At 37.0% G+C, this 25,693-nt stretch overlaps 6 protein-coding genes and 1 pseudogene across 11 annotated transcripts; 1 reads left to right on the top strand and 6 right to left on the bottom strand.

The window, feature by feature from the left end:
• Nucleotides 1-578: 578 nt before the first annotated feature.
• Nucleotides 579-2,862, bottom strand: LOC148929426 (protein NRT1/ PTR FAMILY 5.5-like). 3 transcript variants are annotated; one of them, XM_089069958.1, is made up of 5 exons: nt 2,719-2,862; nt 2,558-2,613; nt 2,236-2,272; nt 1,955-2,169; nt 579-1,837 (listed from the first exon to the last, which is right to left on the bottom strand). In XM_089069958.1, exons 3-5 carry the CDS (start codon nt 2,258-2,260, stop codon nt 692-694), a joined length of 1,386 nt encoding a protein of 461 aa, XP_088926084.1. In that variant the 5' UTR covers nt 2,261-2,272; nt 2,558-2,613; nt 2,719-2,862; the 3' UTR covers nt 579-691. The 3 variants fall into 3 exon arrangements, with proteins under 3 accessions (XP_088926084.1, XP_088926083.1, XP_088926085.1); XM_089069957.1 differs by having other exon boundaries at nt 2,558-2,823; XM_089069959.1 differs by lacking the exons at nt 2,236-2,272; nt 2,558-2,613; nt 2,719-2,862 and having other exon boundaries at nt 579-1,859; nt 1,955-2,091.
• A 3,703-nt stretch (nt 2,863-6,565) lies between these two features.
• Nucleotides 6,566-9,037, bottom strand: LOC125197022 (protein NRT1/ PTR FAMILY 5.5-like). Of its 2 annotated transcripts, none has more exons than XM_048095713.2 (4): nt 8,844-9,037; nt 8,188-8,241; nt 7,911-8,125; nt 6,566-7,832 (listed from the first exon to the last, which is right to left on the bottom strand). In XM_048095713.2, the coding sequence occupies exons 2-4, from the start codon at nt 8,216-8,218 to the stop codon at nt 6,696-6,698; spliced, it is 1,383 nt and encodes a 460-aa protein (XP_047951670.1). In that variant the 5' UTR covers nt 8,219-8,241; nt 8,844-9,037; the 3' UTR covers nt 6,566-6,695. The 2 variants fall into 2 exon arrangements, with proteins under 2 accessions (XP_047951670.1, XP_047951671.1); XM_048095714.2 differs by lacking the exon at nt 8,844-9,037 and adding an exon at nt 8,347-8,800.
• A 2,316-nt stretch (nt 9,038-11,353) lies between these two features.
• On the bottom strand, nt 11,354-13,264 carry LOC125197070 (protein NRT1/ PTR FAMILY 5.5-like). 2 transcript variants are annotated; one of them, XM_048095769.2, is made up of 4 exons: nt 13,128-13,264; nt 13,015-13,051; nt 12,730-12,944; nt 11,354-12,638 (listed from the first exon to the last, which is right to left on the bottom strand). In XM_048095769.2, the coding sequence occupies exons 2-4, from the start codon at nt 13,037-13,039 to the stop codon at nt 11,463-11,465; spliced, it is 1,416 nt and encodes a 471-aa protein (XP_047951726.2). In that variant the 5' UTR covers nt 13,040-13,051; nt 13,128-13,264; the 3' UTR covers nt 11,354-11,462. The 2 variants fall into 2 exon arrangements, with proteins under 2 accessions (XP_047951726.2, XP_047951725.2); XM_048095768.2 differs by having other exon boundaries at nt 13,015-13,241.
• Nucleotides 13,265-13,642: 378 nt separating this feature from the next.
• Nucleotides 13,643-15,243, bottom strand: LOC125197072 (uncharacterized). Its single transcript, XM_048095770.2, has 3 exons — nt 15,128-15,243; nt 14,557-15,024; nt 13,643-14,478 (listed from the first exon to the last, which is right to left on the bottom strand). The coding sequence occupies exons 2-3, from the start codon at nt 14,993-14,995 to the stop codon at nt 13,793-13,795; spliced, it is 1,125 nt and encodes a 374-aa protein (XP_047951727.2). The 5' UTR covers nt 14,996-15,024; nt 15,128-15,243; the 3' UTR covers nt 13,643-13,792.
• An 806-nt stretch (nt 15,244-16,049) lies between these two features.
• Nucleotides 16,050-18,450, bottom strand: LOC125194085 (protein NRT1/ PTR FAMILY 5.5-like). 2 transcript variants are annotated; one of them, XM_089069749.1, is made up of 5 exons: nt 18,242-18,450; nt 18,082-18,124; nt 17,764-17,815; nt 17,479-17,693; nt 16,050-17,387 (listed from the first exon to the last, which is right to left on the bottom strand). In XM_089069749.1, exons 3-5 carry the CDS (start codon nt 17,786-17,788, stop codon nt 16,236-16,238), a joined length of 1,392 nt encoding a protein of 463 aa, XP_088925875.1. In that variant the 5' UTR covers nt 17,789-17,815; nt 18,082-18,124; nt 18,242-18,450; the 3' UTR covers nt 16,050-16,235. The 2 variants fall into 2 exon arrangements, with proteins under 2 accessions (XP_088925875.1, XP_088925874.1); XM_089069748.1 differs by having other exon boundaries at nt 17,764-17,800.
• Nucleotides 18,451-18,939: 489 nt separating this feature from the next.
• On the bottom strand, nt 18,940-19,795 carry LOC148929425 (uncharacterized). The gene is made up of 3 exons (XM_089069750.1): nt 19,605-19,795; nt 19,394-19,530; nt 18,940-19,285 (listed from the first exon to the last, which is right to left on the bottom strand). The coding sequence occupies exons 1-3, from the start codon at nt 19,729-19,731 to the stop codon at nt 18,944-18,946; spliced, it is 606 nt and encodes a 201-aa protein (XP_088925876.1). The 5' UTR covers nt 19,732-19,795; the 3' UTR covers nt 18,940-18,943.
• A 788-nt stretch (nt 19,796-20,583) lies between these two features.
• Nucleotides 20,584-21,229, top strand: LOC148929424 (uncharacterized; annotated as a pseudogene).
• The last annotated feature ends 4,464 nt before the right edge of the window (nt 21,230-25,693 follow it).

Raw genomic sequence — 25,693 nt, 5'->3', positions numbered from 1 at the left:
TTAATTGAAGACATAAAACATATTTTTATATATTGATATGAGAAATTTAAAAATAAAAATAAAAATAAATGTGACATTTTTTAAACAATGCAATAAATACAATCCAAAAAAAGGACAAACCACATAAACAGTGTGATCAGAGCAATGCATCACAACTTATCTTGCATTCAAATGCAAGTATCTAATTTGAGGATGAATATAGAACAACATTTTGAACAATACTCATTGATGAGGAGAATGTCAAACAAAGGAACAAATCTGGTAAACTTACTAGCAAGTTTATTATACTACTCCTACTTAGCTAGTACAACACAAGAAAGAAAGAATCTATTTATCTATTGATGCTATTCTAAGTTTCCTTTAGTATAGTACCTTAGTTGGAGTAAGAACCTACTCAAAAGGTTCCATTCATAACATGAGAGCTACACATAAATTTTCCTTCCGTATAGTATTGGATAATAACACGAGTAACGACAAAACAATACTTAAAAATCAAGAGCACATCACCCATAACGAATAACGATAAACCAACCTTAAAAAAGACAGATTTCTATTAAATTCTTAAATAAATATTGATATGAGATAAAAAAACACTCAAACGAGATTTTATAAAAAAGATTAAATTAATTCGCAACTTTTGAAACAAAAACCATTATTATGAAACAACTGAGACATAGTAGTAATACACAAATTAAACAGATGATGTCACCGTGGCCTGCGGCCCCACATAGTAGCGCACCACTGCGTATAGAACTAAAGTGGCTGCACTCAAAACCGCGAGTAGCCAATAATAGCGGTCCAAATGACTCCGGTTCAAGGTGAAGTGGAACCAGCTGGTTAGCTTCCCCACAACAAAAACCAAGAGCACACCACACATGAACCCCAGCCCAGACACCCCCTTGCTAAAGATCTCCATGCACCCTCTCTCCTGCCCAGATACCCCCTTGCTAAAAATCTCACCGAACCGTCTCTTCAACTCCTTCAGATCATCGCTTGTGCCTTCTTCATCAAACCCCTCCACACTATTCTCTAACAACGTCTCCGAGCCTTCGAGCAACACGAACTGGAACAACAACCAATACACGCTCATTGGGACATCTTCCTCCGGTTTATCCAGCAACCAGTTGCTCTTAACAACCCCGAGTCTCTGTCTCTCCATCCCTGCAGCCACTATACAACATATGACCCCCAACATCTTAGCCTTTACAACCCAATGTCCTTTGTAACTTGCCAGCCATGCCACCAACTTGCCTAACCAAGTCTGAGCCAGCAGCAGCACCTGCGTAGGCACCTCCCACGATCCTAGGTGCCGGTCCAGGTGCTTTGCCTGCTCCACAAAGTACGTGTTGCCGGTTGAGGTAATGATCCCACACACGAAGAAGGTCAACCACATTGGTATCATGGGGCAGGAGAATATTCTTTCCATGTTTTCTATCCGGCCCTCATTTGGCCCATTGAATTCGAATTGGAAACAACATAAACCGGTGAGAAAGGATATGCCAGCAATAGTAGTGCAGACCGCTGGGATTCCAAACCGGTAGGTCCATGGCTTTATGTGAGGGAGCGCGATGGCTCCTGCTAAGCCTACAATGGCCACCGTACCCCCACCTGACACCCTCAGCCAACCTATGGCCACACCACCAGATTTTTCTGGTTGTTCTTTGAGAAATGATTCCACTGAAACGTTGTTGCCAGCTACTCCGACAGCTATCAACGCCATCCCCGTGTAGAGGAGAGCCTTTTGTGTGTTGCCTATGCATTCCTGCTTGTATTGATTGCACGTGCCCGTTGATTTGGCAAGAACCGGGGGAGCTGACATGAACACTAACCATATTCCCTATACAAGTTACAAACCCATCCTACATCAGATGAATAAGAGAAGTTGGAAACAGTTTATAAGTGCTATCCAACTCCAATTAATTTGAGGCTTTTTGGGAGTGACTGAGTTTCTGACCAGAGTGTAGGAAGAGCTGGAGAGCACGAGCATGCGGAAGTTTCCAAGAAAGGTGCAGACGGCATAGAGGAAGAGAGGTTGGAGAAGCAAAGAGATCCCATTCCAGACGTTGAGGATTCCAGCAGCGTGGGTGTAACTTAGCCCCCAAACTTGAGTGAGATAGTCTTGCATCTCAAACATGGCGTAGAGCACCAATATGTCAGCCCACTGCAATGCTGCAAACAATATGGAGTATTCAATTTGGATCCAACGTAAAAAAGTTAGTTTTACTAATAATTTACCAGATATTCTGACGGCGCTCTTCATACTTAAAAGCCTCTGCACCAATGATTACTGATTAGGATTATCAATCAAGAAACACATATTCTATATTTGATGAACCATAAGCCCTTGTGGTGGTTTATTTAAAAAAAATACTATAAAAATTATATGAAATGCTTAAATGGTTCCATCAGCTGACTAAAAGGCTGAGTTTCCAGATAAGGTTGACTGGTGGAGTAATTTTTTAATCACAAATAATGCATAACAAACCAAAACAAAATCTTGCATTTTCAATTTCTCTACAAACAAGATAGTAGTATAAAAAAAAGTTCAGTTCTTTACCTAAAATTCTCACTGAACTTTCTAATATTTTTGACACAGTCACTCTCCTGTGTATTCTGCAAAGCCAAATCAGCTATTGGTTCAGAATCAAGAAAGAGGATAAGAAGAGTGTTATAATCAAGAAACACATATTCCATATTTAAATAAAAGAGTAATCAAACCCTTTTTAAGTGAATGCTTAATGTCTCAAGCTCTCTCCTTCTCCCTGCCAAACACACACAGAGAGAGGTAGAGAGAGGAGCAAAATGCTATTCTCTTCTCTTTCTGATTTCTAATATTGGAGGCATCAATTTATATATAGGACATATGCATACCTATTACCATGTGCAGATTAAGTTGAGGTCAAACTGAAGGGGTAATCCGGAGGGAATATATAGGAGTACCACAATGCCACCATATTTGGAATGTTTCATATTGCTGTGGCCCCCTACCACTCATGTCTATTCTTTTCCAATTAGTATCTCAATACTTTTTATCTTCAAGACACTTGTCACAAACTCACCCAAGAATACCACTCCAAGATTCGAAAGGGACGAATTCTATCAAGTGTAACTTACTCCTACACTATATGAAGATGAGGATTGTAAAAATATGTAGGAGATATTTGAATTCATATTCTATAAATGACAACCTCACCACACCGACTGAGTAATAATAAGTGCATTTGTCTTCTCAATTTCCTCTCTTCTTTTAGCCATGTATAGAACTCGTTGTTCTTGGAGAAGTGATAGGTTGTACCAAAACTTATGCAGCATTCAAGTATAGTATCTCGTTTGAAGATGAATATAGTATTAACTTTATTAGGATAATAGACCTAATCAATAACAACATTTTGGACATTACTCCATATGAGGGGACTGTCAAACAAGAGAAACAAATCTGGTGATCGTACTACTACAATTTTTATGTTCTCGTTAGATACCTTATGAAATTATCTTTAATTTGATATATGTTGTGCGAAAAAATAATTTAAATCGAGCAAATTATATGCGTTTTAAAGTTATGTGATATTTTTCAAAAGTTAGTTACAACTAATTTGTTGTAAATTGTCCTAAGGCCATGTTTGGTTGACGGGAAAGTAAAGTTGGCAAAGAAAATGATTCCTGGGAAAATGAATCCCGGGAATATGATTCCTAGTAACTTTACTTTCCTGTGTTTGGAAAATATCAAGATTTTAAATTTATATTTAATTTAAACACCAAACTAAAAATATACTTATTATTTTTTATTTATAAAAAAGAATAATAACATAAATTCTTAATAAACTATTAATTACAAATAATAATTATATTATTATATTTATTATTACAATGGATAGTTTAAATACGGATTATTTATCATAATATAAAATAATACATATAATTATAGTTTGAAATATTATACTCATTTATAATAATAATAATAATAATAATAATAATAATAATAATAATTAGTATTATAATTATAATATTTAAGGATGTTATAAGTGAATAAATTTAATAACTGAAAATTACACTATAACTTTATTGATTAATTATTAATTTATAATAATAATTATTATTATTTATCATACGATTTATATTATATAATTATATTTAAATTATTTAATAAATTATTAATTATTATTATGAATTATTATAAATTAAGTTATAATTATGATAATTTTAATCATAGTTATTTATTTTCTAAAATTAAGTAGTATGATTTATATTTTTAAATTATTTTTAAAATATTCTAAATAATAATAATAATAATAATAATAATAATAATAAAACTATACTATATTGCATTATATATGTAAAAATCCTAAAACTGGGAAAAAGAATAACTAAGAAAAGCTAGGATTCAGAATCCTGGAAAATTGTACTAACTTTCCTTGTTCTCGGATTCTAATTACTCTCCCAGTTTGATTAAAAACTGAAACAAACACAGGAATTTAAATTTAAGGAATCAGATTACTTTCCTAGACAGAATCCTGACAACCAAACATGGCCTTATGGACTTTTTTATTGATCGTATTGATATTTTGGGGCTGATGATCTAGGCCCTTGATTTGAATATCTAAGGGCTATTATTTATTATAGTTAGCAAATAAGGATTCGTTTGATAAAAAAGATAGGATATGAGAAGATATGTAAAATAAGATAAGAAATACGGGCTTCATGTCAAGATATGCAAATATATGATTTTTTTTCGTTGTTGTTTGATAGAACAAAAATTATCTAAATTTATATAGTATATTAAATAACATGGCTTAACTTGACAAATTGGTGGGTTACATAAACATGGTTAAAGTTATAATTTTGGTAAGATTGGGGAGGGCCCTTGTTTTATATTCGGTTTTGCGTTAAGCTTAACTATGATATCAATTATCAAACAATTAGAAATGTCCATATATAATTATTTATCTTGACATTACTAACTTATCAAACACGCCCTAAGTATTGAGTTAGCAATATAACACTCCTCATAGTAAAGATATCTATAAAAGATTATATGTTAAGTTTAGTACATAAATATATAATCTTCAAGGCATTGAGGGTATTTTGGTCCAGAAAAACTTGAAAATAGTAAAAAAGTACTCGGATTGGTATTAACTCGTAGTTGATGGACCTCAAATGATATTTTCAAAGTTCAAGGACCTAAAATGATAGTTTGACAAAGTTCGTGGACCACAAAAGATGTCCCCTCTTTAATTTAATACTCATACTATTATAATAATCGTTCCTGAAAAATAATTTCATTTTGTTATTTTGAGTACCATGAAAAATAATTTCATTTCAAAATTTAGAAAAGTTTTTTCTTGTAGTTACCAATTTTTTCTCCATCTATTTTTCTCTTTTTTCTCTGTTTCTCTTATTTTATTTAATTTCTAATTAAAACATTTATCATTTACATATAAAATTATTTGTTATAAATAGATAGATTATTATTTTTATAAAAAGTGATATACAGTGTTACAGTCATTGCTATATATTCCATTTGTCACATTAGAAATGAAATGCTTTTTTTTGGATCGTCCCGTTATAAATAAAATGTTTCCTAGAATGGAAACAACTCTATCCATACTTTTGCATCTCCCTTCTTTAACTCTCTCTTCATTATCTCACAAAACAACAATACATAAAATACCGTGTCGATTCCCAAATATTGCATATTTAATGGGACAAGGGAGTACATATTATTAACTATTGTATGACTATATTCAATATTAATTTTAAATGCAAAATACAAGGTTAGAGCATCTCCAACGGTGCTCTTGCCGAAGAGCATGACAACATGGCAGAGTTCCATTGGGCAGTGATGCCCAATCGCCCAATGCGTGATTGAGCGTGTTTTTATTACGTTAATTTTTTTTAAATCATAAAAAAATCAAAAAATAATTCAATTTTTTTTCGGATTCCAAAAAATATAGCCGTTTTTCAATCATTTTTTTTTAAAATTATTTTAATTTTCTTTAATCAAACAGTAGTGATTTCAATCAATCTTTCTCATCAAATGTCAATTTTTACTTAAGATAGATATGTTTATGTTTATGGTTAAAATTCTCAATTTTGTAGCCTATATATATAAGCATGTTCTTATGTCTTCAATTAGGAAGCAACAAAATTTATCAATCATGTAATTTTTTATTTTTTAGTAATATGTAATACTATTATTTTGGGTATTTTGAATGCATTTTAATATTGTGGAAATATTTTTAGTAATTAAAATATTAAAATTGAATAATATAATGATGAGAATCTTAAATAGTGTAAGAAAAGCAAAAAATTAAAAATGAATAAAGGTGAGTTCGGACCCACATCCGTGCAGTTGACAAGAGCATGAATATGGATGCTGGTAGTATTCGAAAACAGGAAATTACACATAACAGCAGAACAATACTCCCACGTCAAAAACAAGAGACTATCGCCCATAACGATAACATTTAAAAAAAAAATCTAAGTTAGATACCATGACAGATTCATACGTATTTATAAATACTTGAATAAATACTCCTATTGATATGAGCCATATGAGGTAATGATATGAGGTAAAAACACGCTCAGCATACATAAGAAAACAATTAAATTCGCGGACTTTTTAAGCAGAAACCATTGGTATTATGAAATATTACTAATCGAGACATGATAGTAATACACAAATTAAACAGAAAATGTCAACGCAGCAGCAAATAGGCGCGCACCACGCCATATAGAACTAAAGTTGCTGCACTCAATACCGCGAGTAGCCAATAATAGCGGTCCAAATGACTCCGGTTCAAGTTGAAGTGGAACCAGCTGGTTACTTTCCCCACAACAAAAACCAAGAGCACGCCACACATGAACCCCATCCCGGACACCCCCCTGCTAAATATCTCAGCCCACCCCCTCTCCCGCCCCGACACCATCTCACTACACCATTTCTTCGACTTGTTCGCATCAGCTTCACCGCTTGTCCCTTCTTCATCAAACTTCGCCACACTATTCTCCAACAACGTCCCCATGCCTCCCAGCAGCACGTACTGCAACAACAGACAATACACGCTCATTGGGACATCTTCCTTGGGTTTATCCAACAACCCGTTGCTCCTCACAACCCAGAGTCTCCTGCTCTCCATCCCTGCAGCCGCCACGCAACACAGCACCCCGAATATCTTAGCCTTATCAAACCCATGCCCTCTCCATTCCCACGCTACATACACCAAATGCCCAACCAACTTGCCTAACCAATTCTGAGCCAGCAGCAGCACCTGCGTAGGCACCTCCCACGATCCTAGGTGCCGGTCCAGGTGCTTTGCCTGCTCCACAAAGTACGTGTTGCCGGTTGAGGTGATGATCCCACACACGAAGAAGGTCAACCACATTGGTAACTTACGACAGGAGAACACTTTGAACATGTTTTGTACCCGGTCCTCTTTCGGCCCAACGAGTTCGAAAGGGATACAACAATCACATAAACCGGTGAGAAAGGATATGCCAACAATAGCAGTGCAGACCGCGGGGATTCCAAACCGGTAGGTCCATGGCTTTATGTAAGGGAGCGCGATGCCTCCTACTACGCCTACAATAGCCACCATAGCCACACCTAGCATCCTCCACCTACCTATGGCCACACCACCAGATTTTTCTGGTTGTTCTTTGAGAAATGACTCCACTGACACGCTGTTGCCAGCTACTCCGACAGCTATCAATGCCATCCCCGTGTAGAGGAAAGCCTTTTGTGTGTTGCCTATGCATTCCTCCTTGTATTGCTTGCACGTGCCCGTTGATTTGGCAAGAACCGGAGGAGCTGACATGAACACTAACCATATTCCCTATACAAGGAAACAGTTTATAAGTGTTGTCCAACTCCAATTAGTTTGAGGCATTTTGAGAGTGACTGAGTTTCTCACCAGAGTGTAGGAAGAGCTGGAGAGCACGAGCATGCGCCAGTTCCCAAGAAAGGTGCACACGGCGTAGAGGAAGAGAGGCTGGAGAAGCAACGAGATCCCGTTCCAGATGTTGATGATTCCGGCAGCATGGGTGAAACTTAGGCCCCAAACTTTAGTGAGATAGTCTTGCATCTCAAACAAGGCGTACAGCACCAATACGTCAGCCCATAGCAATGCTGCAAACAATATGGAGTATTCAATTTGGATCCAATGTAAAAAAGTTTTACTAATAATTTACCAGTTATTCTGACTGTGCTCTTCGGAATCATACTTGGGATTTACTCAGAAGCCTCTGCACGAATGATTATTGATTAGGATTACAACAATTTTAAATAGATCCAATGTGAATGTAGGAGTACAATTTTATTGGAAATACTACCAACCTAATTATTCTTACCAAAGCACTATAAAGAAGGGATTTGGATCCCCTGATGCGAGTTGGGATCACGTAATACTTTTCTTACACCATCTCCTGCTCCACCCCTCACAAACATAAGTAATGGGCTTACCATCATATTTTATGTTTGTGAGAGGTGGAATAAGGGATAGTGTAGGAAAAGTCACGTGATGCCAACGATATAATATTTTATAAATGAATTATTATGGCGTACTTGAGCCATAGCAAGAAAGACCCAAGTTGCTTTATTTTAAGAAAAGATTTGAGATGCAAAATGCTTAACTAAAAAACTGAGTTTCTAGATAAGGTTGTGTTTTTTCATACAAACAATGCATAAGAAACAAAACAAACTCTTGCATTTGCAATTTCTCTACAAACAAGATCTAAAAACAGTTGATTTCTTTACCAGAAATTCCAACTTAACTTTCTATGACAGTGTTATGTTATAATCATGAAGCAGAACAATGGAGGATATTGAAAGAAAAGAGTAATCTCACCTTTTTTTAAGTGAATGCTTCACCTCTGAAGCTCACACAGAACGGGTAGAGAGAGGAATAAATGATATTCTCTTATCTTTCTTGATTTCTAACATTGGACATATGAATACCTATTACTTGTACCCGTTCACGCCGAACTTCAGTCAACCAGCTGCGGATTGACTTGTGGTCAAACTGAAAGGGGGAAATCAGGAGGAAATCAGGAGTAGCAGAATGTTTGGAATGGTCAAACGGGAGTCAACCTTACTTCCCCCACCACTCATGTCTATTCGTTTGTAATTATCTAAATTTTTTTTTTCTGCTTTTACTTGTAGCCCAATAGTAGACTTACTCAAAAACTTCAAGATGCTTTAAATTGGTTGAACCAAATTTCTTAAACATACATACTCCTACACTACGTTGCAGTCGACTACAAGGTAGTCAGTCCCTTCATTTCTACTGCAGTCGACTACATGGTAGTCACTCCCTTCCCTTGTCTCACAATACAAGTCGCTCTTATTATAATTTTAAAAAATATAAAGAATAATATAATAAAAAATGTCATGGATATGAAATTCATTTTTTTATATTATTAATTTAATAATAAAATGTGAGTGAAGTGAATTAGTGAAATGTGAGACCTACTTATCATTTATGATAAAAAATAAAATGGGACTCTTATTATTAGACGAACCAAAATGATAAACTGTGAATCTTATTATATGATGGCGAAAATAGCAAGAAGATTAGAAATGTAAAACATTTAAGGAATATTTGAAATTCATAATTACTAGAACCTAAGACCATCCACAACGCTATCTCTTAACCCGTCATCTCTTTATTATTCATGGGTCTCACTATACTTTTTCACTCCATCTCTTAACTAAGATATAGCACCTACATCCCTGCATCTCTTAACTATTCATTCAATTTCATTTTTTATTTTTATTTTCAACAAATCCAATTAATAAAAAACACACTTCATTAAATAAAATAAAATTACAATTTAAAATCCTAAAAATATAAACAACACATAATTAAAATCCTAAAAAAATAAAAAAAAAATGTTTTGAGATGAAGAATGTAGAGTGTTTGAGTGAGAATAGAGAGTTTTTTTATGGTGGATAATTTGTGGGAATGATTTGGTATTTATAGTAGTGATTGGAGGTTTTAAAAAAATTGAAAAAAAATTACAAATTTGAAAAAACGGCTATAAACGGCTAGTATAATTTTTGGAATTTTTTTTATATATTTTTAAATTTTTTTGAATTTAATCTGAAATTTAAAAAAAATCTAAAAAAATCAATTTTAACGGATATAAACCATGCACGAACCACAGCTCGCCACGTCGCCAAGGCGCGTGGCGAGACGTCTCGCCAGCTGCCTCTTCGGAAGGAGACGCGAGACGCAACGGAGACGAGATGGCGACGAGACGGAGCTTGATCGCTGTCTCGCTGCCATCTCATTCCGAGATGAGATGGAGACACCCACGCGATGCGCTGTGGGTGCCCTAACCAGTGGTAACCACTCCGACGGAGTAATAAAGTGAAAAAATTGACCTTAAAACAATAAGTGCATTTGTCTTTTCAAGAAAAGGAAAAGACACATCTATCTCGGAGTTGTCAATAAAAGAAATGGTCCTCAAAATTTAGATTTTAATCAATTTTTATTTTTTGAAACATTTCAGCAACATATTATAGTACTCCTGTTTAAAACTACTTATTACTCCCTCCCTCCTTTAATAATTGTTCACTTTGATTTTGACACATATTTCAAAAAATAGAGGGGATATCTTTTATGGTCCACGAACTTTGTCAAACTATCATTTTATGTTCGTGAACTTTAAAAATGTCATTTGAGATCCGTCAACTATGAGTTAATATCAATCAAAGTACTTTTTACTATATCCACGTTTTTTTCGATCAAAATACATATTTTTTATACATTGATACGAGAATTTTTTTTTAAAAATGAAATATGACATCTTTAAAGAATGCAATGAATAAAATCCAAAAAAAAGGACAAACCACATAAAATGCATCACAACTTATCTAGCATTCAAATGCAAGTATCTAATTTGAGGATGAATATATGAGCATTAACTTACTTTAATAGGATACACCTAATCAATGAGCAACTAAGGCACATTCAGAACAACATTTTGAACATTACTCATTGATGAGTAGAATGTCAAACAAGAGGAACAAATCTGATAAACTTACTAGCAAGTTTATTATACTACTCCTACTTAGCTAGCACAACACAAGAAAGAAGAATCTATTTATCTATTTTTGCTATTCTAATTTTCCTTAAGTACAGTATCTTAGTTGGAGTAAGAACCTACTCAAAAGGTTCCATTCATAACATGAGAGCTACACATATTTTTTCCTTCCGTATAGTATTGGATAATAACACGAATTACACATAACGACAAAACAATACTTAAAAAATCAAGAGAACATCACCCATCACGATAAACCAACCTTAAAAAAGACAGATTTCTATTAAATTCTTTAATAAATATTGATATGAGGTAAAAAAAAACACACAAATGAGATTTTATAAAAACGATTAAATTCGTACCTTTTGAAACAAAAACCATTATTATGAAACAATTGAGACATAGTGGTGATACACAAATTAAACAGACGATGTCACCGTGGCCCGCGGCCCCACATAGTAGCGCACCACTGCGTATAGAACTAAAGTGGCTGCACTCAAAACCGCGAGTAGCCAATAATAGCGGTCCAGATGACTCCGGTTCAAGGTGAAGTGGAACCAACTGGTTACTTTCCCCAAAACAAAAACCAAGAGCACACCACACATGAACCCCAGCCCAGACACCCCCTTGCTAAAGATCTCAATGCACCCTCTCTCCTGCCCAGATATCCCCTTGCTAAAGATCTCACTGCACCGTCTCTTCAACTCCTTTGGATTATCGGCTTCACTGCTTGTGCCTTCTTCATCAAACTCCACACTATACTCCAACAATGTCCCCGAGCCTCCCAGCAGGACGAACTGGAACAACAACCAATACACGCTCATTGGGACATCTTCCTCCGGTTTATCCAGCAACCCGTTGCTCCAAACAACCCCGAGTCTCTTTCTCTCCATCCCTGCAGCCACTATACAACATATGACCCCCAACATCTTAGCCTTTACAACCCAATGTCCTTTGTAACTTGCCAGCCATGCCACCAACTTGCCTAACCAAGTCTGAGCCAGCAGCAGCACCTGAGTAGGAACCTCCCATGATCCTAGGTGCCGGTCCAGGTGCTTTGCTTGCTCCACAAAGTACGTGTTGCCAGTTGAGGAGATGATCCCACACACGAAAAAGGTCAGCCACATTGGTATCATGGGGCAGGAGAATATTCTTTCCATGTTTTCTATCCGGTCCTCATTTGGCCCATTGAATTCGAATTGGAAACAACATAAACCGGTGAGAAAGGATATGCTAACAATAGTAGTGCAGACCGCTGGGATTCCAAACCGGTAGGTCCATGGCTTTATGTAAGGGAGTGCGATGGCTCCTGCTAAGCCTACAATAGCCACCATAGCCACACCTGGTACCCTCAACCAATCTACTACGGCCTCACCACTAGATTTATCCTCGCCACTAGATTTATTGTCTGGTTGTTCTTTGAGAAATGATTCCACTGACACGCTGTTACCAGCTACTCCGACAGCTATCAATGCCATCCCCGTGTAGAGGAGAGCCTTTTGTGTGTTGCTTATGCATTCCTGCTTGTATTGATTGCACGTGCCTGTTGATTTGGCAAGAACCGGGGGAGCTGACATGAACACTAACCAGATTCCCTATACAAGTTACAAACCCATCGCACATCAGATGAATAAGAGAAGTTGGAAACAATTTGTAAGTGCTGTCCAACTCTAATTAGTTTCTGACCAGAGTGTAGGATGAGCTGGAGAGCACGAGCATGCGGAAGTTTCCAAGAAAGGTGCAGACGGCATAGAGGAAGAGAGGTTGGAGAAGCAAAGAGATCCCATTCCAGATGTTGAGGATTCCAGCAGCGTGGGTGTAACTTAGCCCCCAAACTTGAGTGAGATAGTCTTGCATCTCAAACAAGGCATAGAGCACCAATATATCAGCCCACAGTAATGCTGCAAACAATATGGAGTATTCAGTTTGGATCCGATGTAAAAAGGTGTTACGACTATACTAACAATTTACCAGATATTCTGACGGTGCTCTTCATACTCAAAAGCCTCTGCACGGATGATTACTGATTAGGATTAGCACTCAAGAAACACATATTCCATATTAAAATAAAAGAGTAATCAAACCCTTTTTAAGTCAATGCTTAACGTCTCAAGCTCTCTCCTTCTACCTCCCAAACACACACAGAGAGAGGTAGAGAGAGGAGCAAAATGCTATTCTCTTCTCTTTCTGATTTCTAATATTGGAGGCATCAATTTATATATAGGACATATGCATACCTATTACCATGTGCAGATTAAGTTGAGGTCAAACTGAAGGGGTAATCCGGAGGGAATATATAGGAGTACCACAATGCCACCATATTTGGAATGTTTCATATTGCTGTGGCCCCCTACCACTCATGTCTATTCTTTTCCAATTAGTATCTCAATACTTTTTATCTTCAAGACACTTGTCACAAACTCACCCAAAAATACAACTCCAAGATTCTTTTCAAACAAAGAGACCTCAGAGGAGGTGATGGGAATTCTGACTTTATTAGGATGACCTAATCAATGAATAACTAAGGCAAAATCAAATCAATAACAACATTTTGAACATTACTCCATATGAGGGGACTGTCAAACAAGAGAAACAAATCTGGTGAAGTTGCTAGTTTTCTCATGACATTTCTGTTCTCAGTCAACCCAACAATCACAAAATAGTGGAGAAAACAGTTTGAAAACTACATAATTTAAAATCTACTAGTAGTAAATTAAAAAACGAACCATACATAATTTAAAACCTTAAATTACTTCCGAATCACTTTGCTTCTAACAAAATCAAGCAGCTCTTGATGAAATTTCCTATTCTCTTTGCTCATATACGTATCTCGCGCTAGCATCCTCGAGTACTCCTTGATCAGCATCGCTTCCGCGATCTTTGAGTACTCAGTGAGTTGAGGGTCTTGGGCGGGTGCAATGCTCGCCTTCCCCTTCCTCTTGGCCGCTTTAGTCCCCATGGATCGACTCCTTGGCGTCGCTGGAGAGGAAGCATCACCCATTGAGTCCTCCACATTGCTTCTCTTCGAGCCACTAGAAGCCCCCTCGGAACTGCAGCAAAGCTTCTTCCTGTCCCAAAGAAAATCCCAGATATCCTCGTACTCGAACATCCTTCCTTCATTGCGGAAGAAAGCTTCCTTCGCCTGTTGGTACTTGTTTTGACAGCTGGCAAAGATGGCGGCAAATTTGGAGACATCCTTATACACCCGGTCCCAGTGCTTGCGCAGCTGGTCGGAATCACGATCAGGTACCCCCGCAGCATTCAGCTCTTTGAACTTTTCGGCGACGCAAAACCAGAAAACTTCGCTGCTGCTGCTGAGGTCGACTGTTCCTTCCGAGACGAGGATGTAGGCGCATGCCAAAAAATTCGTCTCCTCAATTGTGAAACTCTCCCCTTCAGTCGCCACACTTCTACACCTTTTGCTTCTCGATTCATCTGCTCAAATCAAAATGAACGAATATGAACGAATAAACTTATGATCTACTGAGCTTGTGTGGTCGTGTTTGGATTTACCGATTGCAGCGCTGGTAGAATACTCGACTTTAGTTCTGTTGGAGCAATACTTGTTGTGGATACGGAGCATCTCCCAGACATCGGCGAACTCGAACTTCCTTCTTTGAGTGGTGAAGAAAACTTCCTTGGCCTGATAGTGAGCGTAAAGCTCGCCATGGCTCCGGCCCCACACCTTTTCACAGTCGGCAACGATGGCGCCAAATTTGGAGATATCCTTGTGCACCCGGGCCCAGTGGTGGCGCAGCTGGTCGTAGTCGCGATCAGGGACCCACGCCGGCTTCATCTCTCTGAACTTGATGCCGAGGCAAAACCAGAAAACTCCGTGGCTGCTGTCGAGGATCGTCTGCTCTTCGGAGACGATCAGGTAGACGGAAGTCAAAAAATTTGTCTCCTCAATTGTGAACTTTTCCCCTTCATCTTCTTCTTTGTCAGTCGCCATACTTCTGCGCCTCTTGCTTCTCGATTCTTCTGCACAAAATCAGCGGCCACAAAAAGCTCAATAAAACAAGCAAAATGAGCGATTTAAACTTTAATAAAACGAGAAGAAGAAGATCTATTGAGATTGTGTCACCCAATGCTGCTGAAGATAATTGATTTCCCTCCCAAAGCAAATGAAGATAATTGATTTCCCTCTCAATTCGAATGAAACCTAATCGAGTTTTCTGAAATTCGAATTTAATTCAGTTTCCAATGGGTTTGGGCCTTGATATATCCGGCCAACGTTCTGAAGGATAAAATTTATTTTTATAAAGCATTGTAAAAAATTGTAAATAATTGATCAATACATGTATAAAGAATGGAAAGTATGGAGTAGATAGTATAGAACTATAGATAGGAGATAACATAGCTTTACAGCATCCACAGTGGTTTCTAGATCGAGCGCCCGATCGCGCGTCCATTGCAGGCGCTCGATTGGCCCATTGCAACGCGACGCCCGAGCCCGGTCTCGTAGATTTTGTAATTTTTTTTTATTCTTTATTAAACCAATATAAATACTTTATCTCATTCACTTTTCACACGTTTACACACTTGCACACAATACTCATTATTTTGTAATTTTTGTTTATTAAGTAATGTATTTGTTTTTTAAAATTTGTGGTGTTTAATATAATATATTTTGGTTTTTAGTAATTGAAAACAAAAATAAAAAACAATAATATTAAAAATCATATGCAAATTAAGTTTAATTGATAAGGCGGACACTAGGGCGAAACCATTTCTTTTTTTTTTTGACAAAAAATAAAATATCTAATTATCTACTTTACTCTCTTTTTATCGTTCTTACTTTTTTCATCCTTCCTATACTATTTAACACAAATTTTTTATTTTTGTGCTCAATGATTTTGATTCTAACATAATTAGGGCTGATGAAGTATGGGATAATAATACAAAATTACACATAACGACCAAACAATACTTTAAAAATCAAGAGCACATCACCCACGATAAATCAAAAGATTGATATGAGGTAAAAAACAAAAAAGAGAGCAAAATTAGATACCATGACAGATTTTTATTAAATTCATTAATAAAATTGATATGAGGTAAAAAAAACACTCAGCTATCATAAAACGATCATCCCCCTACTTCCCGAAAGAGATTTTACAAAAAAGATTAAATTCGCACCTTTTGAAACAAGTGAGACATAATAGTATAATACACAAATTAAACAGATGATGTCACTGGGGCCCGCGGCCCACATAGGAGCGCACAACGGCGTATAGAACAAAACTGGTTGCACTCAAAACCGTGAGTAGCCAATAATAGTTGTCTAGATGACTCCGGTTCAAGGTGAAGTGGAACCAGCTGGTTAGTTTCCCCACAACAAAAACCAAGAGCACACCACACATGAACCCCAGCCCAGACACCCCCTTGCTAAATATCTCGAGGCACCCTTTCTCCCGCCCGGATACCTCCTTGCTAAAGATCTCACTCAACCGTCTATTCAACTCCTTCGGTTTAGTTTTACTGCCTGTGCCTTCTTTGCTTGTGCCTTCTTCATTAGACTCCGCCACACTATTCTCTAACAAAGTCCCAGCGCCTCCTAGCAGCACGAACTGGAACAACAACCAATACACGCTCATTGGGACATCTTCCTCCGGTTTATCCAGCAACCCGTTGCTCCTAACAACCCCAAGTCTCTTTCTCTCCATTCCTGCAGCCGCTATACAACATAGAACCCCCAATATCTTAGCCTTTACAACCCTGTGTCCTTTGTAACTTGCCAACGATGCCAGCAACTTGCCTAGCCAAGTCTGAGCCAGCAGCAGTACCTGAGTAGGAACCTCCCATGATCCTAGGTGTCGGTCCAGGTGCTTTGCTTGCTCCACAAAGTACGTGTTGCCGATTGAGGAGATGATCCCACACACCAAGAAGGTCAACCACATTGGTAACATACGGAGGGAGAACATGCTTGCCATGTTTTCTATCCGGTCCCTTGTTGTCCCATCGCATTCGAATGGGAACCAACGTAAACCGGTGAGAAAGGATATGCCAGCAATAGTAGTGCAGACTGCTGGGATTCCAAACCGGTAGGTCCATGGCTTTATGTAAGGGAGCGCGATGGCTCCTGCTAAGCCTACAATAGCCACCATCGCCACACCTGATACCCTCAAACAACCTATGGCCACATCACTAGATTTGTCGGTTTGTTCATTGAGAAATGATTCCACAGACACGTTGTTGCCAGCTACTCCGACAGCTATCAATGCCATCCCCGTGTAGAGGAGAGCCTTTTGTGTGTTGCTTATGCATTCCTGCTTGTATTGATTGCACGTGCCCGTTGATTTGGCAAGAACCGGAGGAGCTGACATGAACACTAACCAGATTCCCTATACAAGTTACAAACCCATCGCACATCAGATGAATAAGAGAAGTTGGAAACAATTTGTAAGTGCTGTCCAACTCTAATTAGTTTCTGACCAGAGTGTAGGATGAGCTGGAGAGCACGAGCATGCGGAAGTTTCCAAGAAAGGTGCAGACGGCATAGAGGAAGAGAGGTTGGAGAAGCAAAGAGATCCCATTCCAGATGTTGAGGATTCCAGCAGCGTGGGTGTAACTTAGCCCCCAAACTTGAGTGAGATAGTCTTGCATCTCAAACAAGGCATAGAGCACCAATATATCAGCCCACAGCAATGCTGCAAACAATATGGAGTATTCAGTTTGGATCCAATGTAAAAAGGTGTTACGACTATACTAATAATTTACCAGATATTCTGACGGTGCTCTTCATACTCAAAAGCTTCTGCACGAATGATCACTGATTAGGATTAGCACTCAAGAAACACATATTCCATATTTGATGAACGAAAAAATAAAAATAAACGAAAGACCCAAGTTGATTCATTTCAAGGAAATATCTGATACGCAAAATGCTTAAATGGTTCCATCAGCTGACTACAAAGCTGAGGCTCCAGATAAGGTTGATTATTTTTTTCATCACAAATAATGCATAACAAAACAAAACAAGCTATTGCATTTGCAATTTCTCTACAGAAAATATCTCAAAAAAGCTCAGTTCTTTACCTTAAATTCTCACTGAACTTGACACAGTCACTCTTCGTGTATTCTGCAAAGCCAAATCAGCTATTGATGTCAGAATAAAAAACAAGAGGATAAGAAGAGTGTTATAATCAAGAAGCAGAACAATAGTAGTATAAGGAGTAAAATCAAAGAGTAATCAAACCCTTTCTAAGTCAACGCTTCATCTCTCAAGCTCTCTCCTTCTCCCTGCCAAACACACACACAGGTAGAGAGAGGAACAAATGCTATTCTCTTCTCTTTGTGATTTCTAATATTGGAGGCATCACTTTTTATATATATTGGACACATGGATACCTATTGCCGTTCACACCGTAGCTGCCATGAAATTACAGAGTTCAGATTGACTTGAGGTCAAACCAGAGTGGAAAGCTGGAGGAAATAGGAGTACTGTAATTTGGAATGTTTTATATTGGTGTGGCCCCCGCCCATGTCTACCACATGTCTATTCTTTTGCAATTACCCAATTACTATGTCAACAACTTTTTAAAACAACTCCAAAAATACAGCTCCAAGATGCTTTTAAGTTTGAAAACAAAGAGGCCACAGAGGAGTTAAGGGATATTTTACAACCTCACCAACAAGAGAAACAAATCTGGTGAACATGCTACAAGTTTTCCTGTTCTTAGTCAACCCAACAATCAGTGACGTGATTCGGAAAATTAATCTTCTACTTAAGGTAACAAACACAAAATAGTGTAGAACAGTTTGAAAATTACTACATAATTTAGTAAATTAAAAAACGAACAATACATAATTTAAAACCTTAAATTACTTCCGAATCACTTTGCTTCTAACAAAATCAAGCAGCTCTTGATGAAATTTCCTTTCCTCTTTGCTCGTATACTTATCTCGGGCTAGCATCTTCGAGTACTCCTTGATCAGCATTGTTTCCGCAAACTTTTGAGTACTCAGCGAGTTGAGGGTCTAGGGCGGGTGCAACACTCGCCTTCCCTTTCCTCTTGGCCGCTTTAGTCCCCATGGATTGACTCCCTGGTGTCGCTGAAGTATCACGCATTGAGTCCTCGGCATTGGTTCTCTTCGAGCCACTAGAAGCCTCCTCGGAACCGCAGCTAAGAGCCTCCCAGACATCCTCGTACTCGAACATCCTTCCTTCACTCCGGAAGAAAGCTTCCTTCGCGCGGTACATCTTTTGACAGCTAGCAAAGATGTCGGCAAATTTGGAGACATCCTTCTTCACCCGGTCCCAGTGCTTGCGCAGCTGATCTGTATCACGATCAGGCACACACGCAGCCTTCATCTCTTTGAATGTTTTGGCGACGCAAAACCAGAAAACTTCACTGTTGCTGTCCAGGACCACATCTTTCGATTCCACAATGTAGGCACATGCCAAAACATTCGTCTCCTCAGTTGTGAAACTTTCCCCTTCTTCTTCAGTCGCCGCACTTCTACTCCTTTTGCTTCTCGATTCATCTACACCAAAATCAAATCAAAATGAACGAATAAACTTATGATCCAATTGAGCATGTGGTCGTGTTTAGATTTACCGATTGCAGCGGCGGGAGAATACTCGACTTTGGTTCTCTTTGAGCAATACTTGTTGTGGATATTGAGAAAACTCGAATTTCCTTCTTTGACAGGTGAAGAAAACTTCCTCGACCTTATAGTGAGCATAAACCTCGCTATGGCTCCGGCCCCACCCCTTTTCACAGTCGGCAACAATGGCGCCAAATTTGGAGATATCTTTGTCAGTGGCGGAGCCAGAAATTTGGGATTTCTTTAAATAGTTGTTCAACTTTTTTTTGTCGACATTGTAAAAAATAGTTGTGGGGGAGATGGATAATGAAAAAAATTAGAAGACTGGTAATAGAAACTATAAATCACTAAAATTACTTAGTTGTGAGAAATCAACAAAATCAACAAACCCTTAAACGAAAATAAATAATACTACTATATGGAGTAATACTTATGAGATTTAAAAATGTAGAACTACTCTTTATTCGTACATTAATTAATTAAAGTTTAAAAATGAAAGTAAGCAACGATACTATAGTAATCTATTGAAAAATATTTTTTTCTTAGATTTGTATAAATTAAATTTAAAATAAAAGAAAATAAACATAAAAAGGATTTAATCATAAAAAGAGTAAAGGTCAAAATTGGTCCTGAACATATGGTCATTTTACGTTTTCGGTCCTAAACATTATCTTTTGGATTTTTTGGTACTCAACATATAAAAATTTGATCATTTTGGTCCTCCGTCAACATTTGCGTTAAAAACTAATGGTCAACGGATTTAATCCCGATTTTGACCAAGTTAAACTTTTAATTCTGATTTTTTACTCCTAATTAATTCCCTAATTATTTTTATAAATATTCTTTTACCCATCATCTCCACCACTCCAGCTTCTTCGCCGCCGCTGGCCGCTACTCCGACGACGCCTTAGATTAGACAAGGAGTTCAACTGGATTGACAAAGTTGTGTATTCTTCCCTTCCGATCTCAACTGCATTTCCGGCATCATCAATGGCTAGTATTGATGATTCGACCGAATTCTTGCCCAATCCATCCCCCTCTCTGTCGCCGCCCATTCCCCTCCAGTTGTGTGGCTTCCAAACCCTAAACCGGAGACTCCGTTCAAGTCCGAGGAGACACCGGTGAGCAGTGGCGGACGCAGAAATTTGTTAGAGTAGGGGCTATATATTCAAATTTTGTATGGGATAATAATTTTCTTATACTTTTCTATTTTAGTAGGGGCTTTTACACTCACACAAATTATTAATAAAATTATAAGATTTTATAACTAAAAAAGTTAAAAAAAAAATTGGGGAAGGGCTTAAGCCCTCCCCCACCATAATGTGTGTCCGCCAGTGCCGGTGAGTTACAATTCTCCGTTCAGTTTAGTCTCCGCCACCCCAACCACCATTTCAATTTACTCGAGGCACCAGAGATCGCAAATTTCCAATTACCGCCGTCTTCACCGTACCTGAATCCAACTGGCGATTTCCAAAATCGCGACATCAATAGCGCTGATGATAATTCTAGATCTAGCGAGGCATCATCGAGAGGCGACGGCGGCGTCACGATGCGGTTGAGGAGCGGTGTCTTGTCTCCGATTAAGTACTATTTGCGCTGGATCTATGGAAGGAGATCGAAGAAGAAAAGGAGGTAAAAAATATTAGTAAAGAATATTTATAAAAATAATTAGGGAATTAATTAGGGAGAAAAAAATTAGAATTAAAAGTTTAATTTGGTCAAAATTGGGATTAAACTCGTTGACCGTTAGTTTTTAACGGAAATATTGACGGATGACCAAAATGATCAAATTTCTATATGTTCAGGGCCAAAAAATCCAAAAGATAATGTTTAGGACCAAAAACATAAAATATTCATATGTTCAGGATCAATTTTGAGTTTACTCTCATAAAAAAAAGTAAATAGAAATTGAATAAATGGAGGTTATGGGAATCGAGCTCAGGCCTTGATTGTGGTAGGCCAGCTGTACCAACTGCACTACTAATGTATCGAAAATATAGGCCTGGACCCACCGTAGCTACGCCCTATTCCTTGTGCACCCGGGCCCAGTGGTTGCGAAGCTGGTCGTAGTCACGTAGTCACGATCAGGGACCCACGCCGGCTTCATCTCTCTGAACCTAATGCCGAGGCAAAACCAGAAAATTCCGTGGCTGCTGTCGAGGATCGTCTCCTCTTCCGAGATGATCAGGTAGACGGAAGTCAAAAATTTTGCCTCCTCAATTGTGAACTTTTCTCCTTCTTCTTCATCTTCTTCTTTGTCAGTCGCCATACTTCTGCGCCTCTTGCTTCTCGATTATTCTGCACAAAATCAGCGCTCACAAAAAGCTCAATAAAACAAGCAAAATTAGCGATTTAAACTTTAATAAAACGAGAAGAAGAAGATCTTTTGAGATTGTGGTCGGCTTTAGATTCATTTACGATTTACCCATTGCTGCTGAAGACAATTGATTACCCTCCCAAAGCAAATGAAGATAGTAGTAATTGAGTTCCCTCTCAATTCGAATGAAACCGAAGAGCATCCGCAGCGGTCGAAAAAAAATCCGTCCGTCCTTGCCGCTGGCAAGGATCCGCTGATGGGAGCTGTCCGTTCGTGCCAGCGGCACGGCGCTGCTCTTAGCTAAGAGCACATCCGTGTCGCTGAGCACCCTTACGTGGCGTTCTCTGATTGGCCAACGGCTTAGCCGTTGGCATATTCAAATTTTTTATTTTTTATTTTTAAAAAATTTGAAATTAATTTAAAAAAAAATATTTTCCCACTTCCAAAAAATTATATTCATTTTTTACCCACTTTTAATTTACTTTTCAATTTTTTTCCCAAAATTCACATTTTCATCTATAAATACCCCCACTTCAACACAAAAAAATTCCTATAACACTTTAATTATGAGAATTTTTAATTTGTAGGATTTTAATTATGTATTTTTATTTTTTAGGATTTTAATTATGTAATTTTTATTTTTTAATATATTTTTTTATAATGTCGAAATGTTTTTAGTAATTGAAATATTTAAGTTGAATAATAGAATAGTGGGACCCTTGAGCTTGTTTTTAGCTGAGCACGGATGTGAGTGTTGTGCTCTTAGTTAAGGACAAGGAGTAAAAGTGGATCTAAGCCCACTTCCATACTCTTAGCTAAGAGCATGGATGATGATGCTCTAATCGAGTTTTCTCAAAATTAAATTTAATTCACTTTCCAATGAGTTTGGGCCTTGATATATATCCGGCCCATGTTCTGAAGGACAAAATTTCTTATCATAAAGCATTGCAAAAAATTGTAACATAGGCGATAGCATAGCTTTAGCCCAGCACTCCCTCCGTCCCCGATAATTTGTTACCATTTGATCCGGCATAAATTTTAAGAAATGTAATAGAATGTGGATTTAAAAAGTTAGTAGTATGCGAGTCCTACTTTTTTATATTGGTTTTATAATAAAATGTGAGTGAGAATGAGTTAGTGGAATATGGAGTCCACTACCAAAAATGGTAAAAGTAAAAGCTGACAAATTTTTAGGGATAGACGAAAAAGAAAATAGGTGACAAATTTTCAGGGACGGAGGGAGTAGTATTTTTCAATCCGTAGAGACTATTATTGCTTTCGTAAAGCAAACAAATAAATGTACGAATAAAATGCTTTTATATTTTAAATTAAATTTATTTAAATTTATTACTCTCTCCGTCTCAGCCTAAGCGAGACATTTCATTTCCTATTTTACATTATTCTCTCTCTTACTTAATCTTCTCTTCACTTTAACAGTTTAACTATTTATCATCATTTTTCCAAAACATGTGCAAAAATGAAACGTCTCGCTTAGGCTGAAACAGAGAGTATACCTTAATCCCTTTTATAATAGATGTCATATTTGGGTGATGACATAAGATTTTAAAAGATGTTGTGTGTGTTAACTAGAGAGAGAAACTATATTTTTATATATTGATATGAGAAAAAAAATAAAAAATAAAATACTCCCTCCGTCCCATAAAGATTGTCCTACTTTGACCGAACACGGGTTTTAATAAATGTAATGAAAAGTGAGTTGAAATAGTTAGTTGAATGCGAATCCTACTTTTATATATTAGTAGTAGTTTTATAATAAAATGTGAGTATGAATGAGTTAGTGGAATATGAGGTCCACTACCAAAAATGGTAAAAGTGAAATGAGACAAACTTTGTGGGACGGACTAAAATGAAAAAATTGGGACAATCTTTGTGGGACGGAGGGAGTATGATACTCCCTCCGCCCCACAATAATTGTCACTATTTTTCATTTTGGTCCGTCCCAAAATACTTGTCACGCTTCATTTTTACCACAAATGGTAAGTAGGTCTCACATTCCACTAACTCATTTCACTCACGTTTTATTATAGAATGAACTACAAAATTAGCACCTATGTATGACTGATCGAACGCTGGAGGTACCCATATTTCAAAAAATTCACCAGACGCCTCTACGTAAGAGTATAATATCATTTGAAGTCTTTTTTCATTATTTACAGTCTTCCATGCCCTTCTCACCCTCCTTTTTTTTTTCCTTCTGAAATGCCACTAAGGACATTTCAGTCTTTCTAACATTTCATCATTGCATTTCATTAATATAAATAAATTTGAATTTTAAGAATATTGTAAAATATATTATTAAAATATTAGTTTTTATATATATATACATAATTCTAATAAATTATAAATACTAGAAATTATAATACACATATTATCATCGAATGTTTTAATGGTAATTAAATATATTTTATTCTCCAATTATTTTTCTTAAGAAATACTAATAAAGATTAAAGTATACTAATAATACCTAAATTATTTTCCCCACACTCTTATAAAACTAATTTGTACTAATATGTGAAATAATGGAAAGACATTAATGCCCTTGGAGTGGCATTTTGGGAATAAATTAAGGATGAGAAGGGCATGAAAGACCATAAATAGCGAAAAAAAAAAGAATTCAATTGATATTATATCCATATGTAGAGACATCCGGTGCATTTTTTGAAATATGAGTTCCTCCAACGTTCAATTAACTACACATATGGGCTAATTTTGTAGTTTATACTATAAAATCAATATAAAAAGTGGGTCTCACATTTCACTAAATTTTCCAACCAACTTTTTTTTATATTCCTTAAAACTCGTACCAACACCAAGAGTGACAATTATTATAGAACGGATGAAGTATCTTTTGAAGAATGCAATGAATATAGTCCCAAGAAAAGGACAAACCTATACATAAACATAAACAGTGAAGAAGTCAGAAAACTACATCACAACTTATCCAACATTCAAATGCAAGTATCATATTTGAGGATGAATATGGGAGCATTAACTTTACTAGGATACACCTAATCAATGAGCAACTAAGGCACAATCAGAACATTTTGAACATTACTCATTGATGAGGAGAATGTCAAACAAGAGGAACAAATCTGGTTAACTTACCAGCAAGTTTATTATACTACTACTACTTAGCTAGCACAACACAAGAAAGAAGAATCTATTTATTTATTTTTGTTATTCTAATTTTCCTTCCATATAGTACTCCCTCCGTCCCAAGGAAGATGACCCCTTTCTTGGGCGGCACGGGATTTTATGCAAATTTATTTTGTGTGTTGAGAGGAGAGAGTAAAGTAAGAGAGAGTGAATAAACTAGAGATAAAGTGTTTACATTTTAAGTAATGGGTCATGTTAGTTGAGACAAACTAAAAAGGAAAGTGGGTCATCTTCAATGGGACGGAGAGAGTATCTTAGTTGGTTGTTGGAGTAAGAACCTACTCAAAAGGTTCAATTCATAACATGAGAGCTTGTTCTTGCCGTGCCTAACCAGCATAAAATCGTCGTAAAATAATCTGAAGGAAGGAATTTCCTATTTTTGTTTGGATAAACAAGAAGATTCAGTTGAATGATATGCAATCTTGTGTAAGAATGGGATATATTTGGTGGATTTAAGTCAGAAATTGAATAAGTTTTATACAAATAAACATAATTGAAAATCAGATTCTAATTATGTTATTTGAATTTAATACTAGTATTATTATTTTCTTCATCCCTAAAAAATTGTTTAATTTTGCTATTTTGAGGGTCAACAAAAAATAATTC

The sequence above is a fragment of the Salvia hispanica genome, chromosome 4 (genome assembly GCF_029641045.1).
Source record: "Salvia hispanica isolate PSC_SH4W2 chromosome 4, Shi_PSC_v1, whole genome shotgun sequence".
In the NCBI taxonomy this organism is placed as follows: Eukaryota; Viridiplantae; Streptophyta; class Magnoliopsida; order Lamiales; family Lamiaceae; genus Salvia; species Salvia hispanica.
The sequence above is the reverse complement of the archived record's forward strand: the minus strand, read 5'-3'. Positions and strand labels throughout refer to the sequence as shown.